The sequence below is a fragment of the Biomphalaria glabrata genome, chromosome 17, assembly GCF_947242115.1.
Source record: "Biomphalaria glabrata chromosome 17, xgBioGlab47.1, whole genome shotgun sequence".
Classification (NCBI taxonomy): Eukaryota; Metazoa; Mollusca; class Gastropoda; family Planorbidae; genus Biomphalaria; species Biomphalaria glabrata.
In genome coordinates this window covers 16,546,930-16,555,188 of record NC_074727.1, presented here as the reverse complement: position 1 = coordinate 16,555,188, position 8,259 = coordinate 16,546,930, and the positions used below count along the sequence as shown (strand labels likewise).

At 39.4% G+C, this 8,259-nt stretch overlaps 1 protein-coding gene across 1 annotated transcript; it reads right to left on the bottom strand.

Annotated features, from left to right (window-relative positions):
* Positions 1-764: 764 nt before the first annotated feature.
* On the bottom strand, positions 765-7,903 carry LOC106072687 (uncharacterized). The gene is made up of 5 exons (XM_056016495.1): positions 7,736-7,903; positions 7,212-7,287; positions 5,329-5,392; positions 3,682-3,800; positions 765-1,072 (listed from the first exon to the last, which is right to left on the bottom strand). Exons 1-5 carry the CDS (start codon positions 7,845-7,847, stop codon positions 961-963), a joined length of 483 nt encoding a protein of 160 aa, XP_055872470.1. The 5' UTR covers positions 7,848-7,903; the 3' UTR covers positions 765-960.
* Between the last annotated feature and the right edge of the window lie 356 nt (positions 7,904-8,259).

Genomic DNA, 8,259 nt, shown 5'->3' with positions numbered 1-8,259 from the left:
TAGATTTTGTTTTTGTATTTGAAGATTATGGTTCAGTGTTTTATGTATAATTGCTACTTTACTTTTGAGTCATCTCTCCTGAAGGCTTTCTAAATTTAGTGATTTTACCATAGGTGTTACTCTAGTCAAATGTGAATATTCGTTTGTTATGAATCTTACTGCTCTATCTTGTGTCTGTTCCAGTTTCTTAATGTTTTCTTGAGTTGAAGGGTCCCAAACGGAGGAGGCCTATTCTATTATTGGCCTAACTAAGGTTAAATAACATTTTAGTTTTATGTTCTTATTTGATTTATAGAAAGTTCTTTTAATAAATCCTAATCTAACGTCGTTACACAAAGAGAAGTCCTCCAACTAATTTTTTTTTTTATGTAGAAACTTCCAACTTTTTCAAACTGTGAAATGAAATCACTTTTTAAATCCTGATGTGTTGACGTTTTTACATTTTAATTATGACGCCAATTAGTTTTTATTGTTTTTCGTGTATTTGTTTAAGCAACAAGTCATCGACGCAAACCCTTAGGCCTACACATTTATAGAAAGAGACTACAGGCTACAATCACTTTTTAAAAAAATATAAATACCATTAAATTTTTAAATAACAGAATGGACCATCAAGATTTTAACAGCTTTTTAATAGCACTGAGTTGATGATCATAAATGTTTAGCCACTTATTACCGTTTAATTGGCTTTTAATTTACAATTAGATCCTCTATAAACTCATAGTAGGCCCTATATATCCTACTAAAACAATTAAATTAATTCATTTTTAATTTTCAGATTTCAGTCAAAATTTAATATGGCTTTAATACATTATGCAAAACTAGATCTAATGGCCTTATGTGTGAATTACTATTAACTTTTAAAGTTTCGTTGTTCAACACCTTGGCAACTGTGAAACTCATTAGTGAATAGAAATAATGGAACAAAACAGATTCTGGGTCAGATCTATAAATAGCTGTCTATCCAACAGTAATAGTGTCTGGAGAAGCAACAATCAGAACATCGCTGCACTGGTAAAATGTTGGTGTTGTGTTGGTTACATAAGTTACTTGCAGAATCATGTGACCAGTTCTGAAACAAGAATGTAAAATATAAAGATAAACAGTTCTCTCTAATCAGATCAAAATACACAAATAACATGCATATACACCTCTAATGTTTCATTTTTAAAAAATCTGAGACATGTTAGTAAAACGTATCATCAATAAAGTCCAGTAGGCGCCATTAATCCCGATTGACCATTACAAAATTATTTTATCCAACTCCGGGAGCTCTTCACCCTAAGTCCTGCCTGATGGTTCCACATTGGTAATGCCATTACTGGGCTGGGTCGCGTCGTATACGTGGCATCCTCAACTGGTTCCAGGACCTGTACGCTAACAGAGACGGAAGGTAGCTCTAACTACCGGGGGGGGGGGGGATTTCTTCATATTCCTATTCAGTAACCACCACAATCCACCACAATGAGAACCGCAACTCCAGACGGATACCGATGACGCTCCCCTGCGTGGAACGGCGTGGCGGATTTGCTGTCAGGGTTGCGGGTCCCTGTTCCAAGACCATTTGTTGTAGAAGGCCTCAACACTGATCTGCTACGTCGCAACCTGTGGGCAGTGGATACCAATAGTTCGTTGCCACGTCATACAGACCTGTGAGGTGGCAACAAGCTATTGATCTAAACTGCCCACTAATTGTGACGTTGCGGGTCAGTGTTCAGGCCTCCTATGACGATTGGTCTCGCCTGTTCCATCCTCAGACCGAGTAAGATTTTTAAAAAAGCTCACCCATGGTAACCAGACGATGCCACCAGCCACATGTCTGTATAGTGCAACTACTAGTCTACAGAGGAGCCACGATGAAGCTACGGGAGATGAAATCCTCCGAGTAAAAGTGACCATAAAGTTTCAACCCATGCATCAAATGTCTATAGCTCTTTATAACTGTATTTTAAGAAAATCTTTCCTCAAAAAAATAAAAATATCGATATCACTTAACCGCCAGTTATGCTGCGCCATTCAGTCTATTCAACATCACATATCCATCACTTAAACTCTCACATCAGTCCCTTCAACATCATCCATCCTTTGCTTGACCTTCGCCCTTCAGTCCCTTCAACATCATCCATCCTTCGCTTGACCTTCGCCCTTCAGTCCCTTCAACATCATCCATCCTTCACTTGAACTTCGCCCTTTAGTCCCTTCAACATCTGCCATCCTTCGCTTGAACTTCGCCCTTCAACATCACCCATCCTTCGCTTGACCTTCGCCCTTCAGTCCCTTCAACATCTGCCATCCTTCACTTGAACATCGCCCTTCAACATCACCCATCCTTCGCTTGACCTTCGCCCTTCAGTCCCTTCAACATCTGCCATCCTTCGCTTGACTTTCGCCCTTCAGTCCCTTCAACATCTGCCATCCTTCACTTGAACTTTGCCCTTCAGTCCCTTCAACATCATCCATCCTTCACTTGAACTTCGCCCTTCAGTCCCTTCAACATCTGCCACCCTTCACTTGAACTTCGCCCTTCAGTCCCTTCAACATCATCCATCCTTCGCTTGAACTTCGCCCTTCTGTCCCTTCAACATCTGCCATCCTTCGCTTGAACTTCGCCCTTCAACATCTGCCATCCTTCGCTTGACCTTCGCCCTTCAGTCCCTTCAACATCTGCCATCCTTCGCTTGACCTTCGCCCTTCAGTCCCTTCAACATCTGCCATCCTTCGCTTGACCTTCGCCCTTCAGTCCCTTCAACATCTGCCATCCTTCGCTTGAACTTCGCCCTTCAACATCACCCATCCTTCGCTTGACCTTCGCCCTTCAGTCCCTTCAACATCACCCATCCTTCGCTTTACCTTCGCCCTTCAGTCCCTTCAACATCACCCATCCTTCGCTTGACCTTCGCCCTTCAGTCCCTTCAACATCATCCATCCTTCACTTGAACTTCGCCCTTTAGTCCCTTCAACATCTGCCATCCTTCGCTTGAACTTCGCCCTTCAACATCACCCATCCTTCGCTTGACCTTCGCCCTTCAGTCCCTTCAACATCTGCCATCCTTCACTTGAACTTCGCCCTTCAACACCACCCATCCTTCGCTTGACCTTCGCCCTTCAGTCCCTTCAACATCACCCATCCTTCGCTTGAACTTCGCCCTTCAGTCCCTTCAACATCTGCCATCCTTTGCTTGAACTTCGCCCTTCAGTCCCTTCAACATCTGCCATCCTTCGCTTGAACTTCGCCCTTCAGTCCCTTCAACATCTGCCATCCTTCGCTTGAACTTCGCCCTTCAACATCATCCATCCTTCGCTTGAACTTCGCCCTTCAGTCCCTTCAACATCTGCCATCCTTCGCTTGAACTTCGCCCTTCAACATCATCCATCCTTCGCTTGAACTTCGCCCTTCAGTCCCTTCAACATCTGCCATCCTTCGCTTGAACTTCGCCCTTCAACATCACCCATCCATCGCTTGACCTTCGCCCTTCAGTCCCTTCAACATCTGCCATCCTTCGCTTGACCTTCGCCCTTCAGTCCTTTCAACATCTGCCATCCTTCGCTTGAACTTCGCCCATCACTGCGTTCAACATCCCCCATCCATCAATATAACGTCGCCTTAATACATTCTTAAGTTCCACCAATTCACCCTTTTTCTACTCCAGCCGCCTACGACATTAAAGACTTTATACTCACGTTGAAGGAACATTCACAGTAGCGGAGTAGAGTGAAAGTGAAGGGTCACTTGTGTCTGGAATTCTTTTGACTTCTTTCACTGTAGCTTCAGTGGCGCCCAGTGAGATTGTAAAATAGCCCTAAAGAAGTATTCAATAGATTAATGTTAGACGTATGTCAAAGCCAGTATGCTAATGGTTTAAGATACTTGTCAAGACTTTTAAAAAGACATAAGCATATTACAAAGTGTGTCGCCTACATTTACCAAAAGAATATGTAACAAAAAACAAACAGAAAGTTAGTCATAAAGAATGTCAAACAGAGCAATGACAAAAAAAAAAAAGAGCTAAAGAGGCGTTACAAATAGGCCTCTATTGCAAATAATAATAATAATAATAATTATGAAATTACATCATAAAATGTGAAATCTAGTTTTATTCTTCTTCTCTAGGAGACCCTTGCATAACATGATTAGGCTTTCTGGCCAGGGATGGGAGATTGACTCTATGCATTTTTTTTTTTTCTGTTTGAAAATTTCGTATTAATAGGAAGCTCATTTAAAAGCGGGGCGCAGTGGCTGAGTGACTAATCGCTTGGCTTCCGAACCTGGGGTCGCGACGTATTCGGTCATTTTGAATTACTGGAGTTATAGTGCCGTTATAATTTTTTAAAGTAAAAATAATACATTTACATTTGGCTAGAGACTAAATCTAGGTCTAGATTCTACTTTAGTTTTGAAAGGACTATCGCGTTCTTGAAGGGACTATCGCGTTCTTGAAGGGACTATCGCGTTCTTGAAAGGACTATCGCGTTCTTGAAAGGACTATCGCGTTCTTGAAAGGACTATCACGTTCTTGAAAGGACTATCACGTTCTTGAAAGGACTATCGCGTTCTTGAAAGGACTATCGCGTTCTTGAAAGGACTATCGCGTTCTTGAAAGGACTATCGCGTTCTTTAAAGGACTATCGCGTTCTTGAAAGGACTATCACGTTCTTGAAAGGACTATCGCGTTCTTGAAAGGACTATCGCGTTCTTGAAAGGACTATCGCGTTCTTGAAAGGACTATCGCGTTCTTGAAAGGACTATCACGTTCTTGAAAGGACTATCGCGTTCTTGAAGGGACTATCGCGTTTATCGAATTTCCGATAGTAAGGCTTTATTGATTGAAAAGTTTAATAAATTAAATGTTCAGGAAAATTTTGCGCATTGTCTGTCTAGATCTAAAGATCTAAATGCTTATCATTGGAATAGTAATAGTTGTACTAGATCTATACATTCACTTAAGCAGGATTCTTTCTCGGGGCGTAAGGGGAAGGGACGGGATAAAAAATGTTTTTGAATCTAACATTCATTAATTTTTAAGATAAAAACAATCGCTCAATACGTTGCAGAAAGGAGGGATTGACTTTAAAGAAAAAAGTATTTTAAATGTTTTTCTTGTTATTGTTTTATGTTTTGTTAGTGACAATTAATAAAAGTGCAAAGTTTCAACTTGATCCTAGAATGGGAAGTGAAGAAACTAGCGTGTACAAAGTAGCAGACAGACAGGGTGATTAGATTGATTAGCTCTTTGTAAAAAAAAAAAGATTTCCAACCTTTCTATTATTTTCTCGTTATTTCGCTATCTGGCAAAGCAAACACTGCCTTTGGTTTATAACTGAACTTACCGGGTTGGCAGCGTTGTAATGGTTATTGTTCTTCTGTATAGTCACTGTCACGCTTTTCCCTGCCCTGAAATAAATGGGATACATCGTTAAGCCATTCATTTAGAATGATCAACAAAGACAGTTAAAAGTCAGGTACCCATTAGAATAGAGATTAGAGGTACCCATTTAGGGGCGCCCTAAAAATCCTGAAATTCATAATCCCAGTCTTCAACGAGATTCGAACCCATGACCCCAGGTTTGGAAGCCAAGCGCTTAATCACTCAGCCACCGCGCGCCCCAAACTATTTAAAGTGTGGGGATGAGACGGAGTAGTACAGCGCTTGACTTCCCTTGAGGTTTTGGAATTTCTGGATGAATTATTTTTTAATAAGTTTCAGACGTTCCTGGTAAAAGTAAAGCTGGTTGGTCGTTGTGCTGGATACATGACATCATCGTTGACCAGCGACCAAAGAAACAGCTGAAGCTTTACATCATCTTCCCCATGGTTCTTTTTTTTTTTACTAATAAGACAGACGATGATTTTATTTGTTTATTTAAATTTTGAAAATAAAATTTGTTTCTGATGTTAAAGAGGCGAGTTATCGTAAAAGTACAAGTAGGGCTAGTAGGGTATATTTATCGAGCAATAAAACCAAATACACAGAAACTGATGACGTGACAGTTTTGGGTAGAGGCTGTAAGAGAGAGCAGTGACGTAGCTAGGTGGGGGGGGGGGAGAATTTGAAAATGAGTGTTTTTACATTGAAAATTAAAATATTACGCAAAATGCAGGGGCCCCCAAAGAGGTTAAGCCCCCGGGCCACCAAACGATGGAAAATTCCTAGCTACGCCCCTGAGATAGAGGGTTGTTAATTAATAGATTAGACAATTTTGTTTCTGTGTTGAACCTTGCTATTTCTTAATGTAGCGTCTTGAGTGAGAATGATGCAAGGTAAGAGGCATTGTCGTCAGACGTCTTAGGTAAGACAGACTATTCCAGAACGCCAGACTGAAAAGACGTGTTTTTGTATTAAATTAGATTTTGTTCAGAATACCATTTTATATTATTATTGGAGCCTACTACAATTATTTCATTTTATCTCAAGTTAAAATGTGTCTGTATTGTAATAAAAGTTATAGTTAGTATAATTTACATAGAAGTTATTCAAGTTCTTTCAAGTTTTATAAGTTAAGATATACTGCAGCCTATATCGGTTGAGTTTGGTGCTACAAGTCAACGGCCGTCAACAACAAGGGAATTAAGGAACTATTCTCTCGAACTTCAATTTCAAATATGCACCCGCCCCCCCCCCCGCTAACCCGAACGCTAACGCTAACCACCCCTCCCCTTGTACAGTAATCATCTGTTCTTATATTACTTACGGTGTTACTTCTGAGGTATTAATCAACCTGGCCTACAGGGCCGGCCCTAACAATTGCGGGGCTCTATTTGAAACAGATTGCGCGGGGCCCAGTCTGGGTAGGGATAAGCATAATGTCAAAATTAAGATTTTGTATTAGAAAATACATTCGTCTTAGCAATGCGGTTTTTTTTTTTTTATAAAAGTGAAAGCTGACAACGCCTTTTTTTTTTTGTTTAATCGCGCTTACGATTGGCACCCCAAAATGACAATTTTGTCTATTTTTCAGGAGATTTTAATAATATCCAGGAATTTTTTGTGTATTTTGCAATTTCAGGAGATTTCCTTGAGGTCCTGGAAAATCGGGAGGCTGTGAAAAAAGAATCCTGCTATTACATATAAGCTATAACGTTTTAATTTATATTTTACACCTAGAATTAGCGCGGGGCCCATGAAAGGTTGCAATGGCCTAAGGCCGGCCCTGCTGGCCTATACAATGTTCACTATAAACATGTTCAATGAATCCCTTTCATTTCAACTTACACTAAAGCGGTTGCAGAGGAAAAGTCTTGAGTACGTCCACCGCATGGCCCAGTGGTCAATGCACAATCAGGGGAGGCTATATTAAGTTTACGAAGAAAAGAAAGAAGCAAAATATATAATATATATAATTATTAGTTGACTCTATTCATAGTTCAATGGTATTCAAGACTACTAAATTAAAATTATAGACTACAGTTATAATGCATTAAATTATAAATTCAACATATATTGAAGCTATTTTATCATTTTTAATCATAATATAAAATGAACCAACCCAAGAAAAATTAAAAATTATGATGTACATTAAATTTGAACTTCGAAATGCAGAGAATTAAATACAATATTCTTTATCATCTAATGTGTCGATGCCACGTGATGTCGAGATTAACTAGGATGTTGTGCTACCTTCCAAGTGACCCTAACACGACATGTACCAACCTGCAGAGTTAACATTTAGATCTTCAATTTAATATGTACCAACCTGCAGAGTTAACATTTAGATCTTCAATTTAATATGTACCAACCTGCAGAGTTAACATTATTCCAATCGCCTCTCTGTTGTGGTGACACAAGACATACGTGTCCTAGTGAGAGGCTGACCAAAGCGGTCAAGCAAAGGATTACTGGTTTAATCATTTTGTTCGAAGACGTCACGAATTACTGAAACATTAAAAATAATTATTTCCTTGATTAAGTGACGGTTTTACTAAAGCAGAGTGGCGAAGTAGTGGCGAGTGGAGACCCTAAATAAACAAGATCTTCTTATCTTATAGGTTACAGACGTTACTTCAAAGGAGAAGATTCGTATGTCATGCATGTTAATCAGTGAAGGTTGAATACAGATATTGTCATAAACATTTTACATTGAAATTTAATTGTTTTTAAAACACATTTAAAACATAAAAGCTAGATCTAGATAATAAGATAGAGATCTAGATTTTGAGGCTTTGAATAATGATTTTACTCCAGTCTATACTACGCTGGATACTTTCACTAAAAGTTATCTTTTTATCTTATATGTTACATATGTAAAATAAAATAAAAATAA

What these genes read in the sequence shown, in the direction of transcription:
- LOC106072687 (XM_056016495.1), bottom strand. Translation starts at nt 7,847, where the DNA reads ATGATTAAACCAGTAATCCTTTGCTTGACCGCTTTGGTCAGCCTCTCA. An exon ending in TCCTCTGCAACCGCTTTAGT is followed by an intron (nt 5,393 to 7,211) that starts GTAAGTTGAAAT and finishes CATTTATTTCAG; the next exon opens with GGCAGGGAAAAGCGTGACAG. An exon ending in ACTGTGAATGTTCCTTCAAC is followed by an intron (nt 1,073 to 3,681) that starts GTGAGTATAAAG and finishes TTCTTGTTTCAG; the next exon opens with AACTGGTCACATGATTCTGC.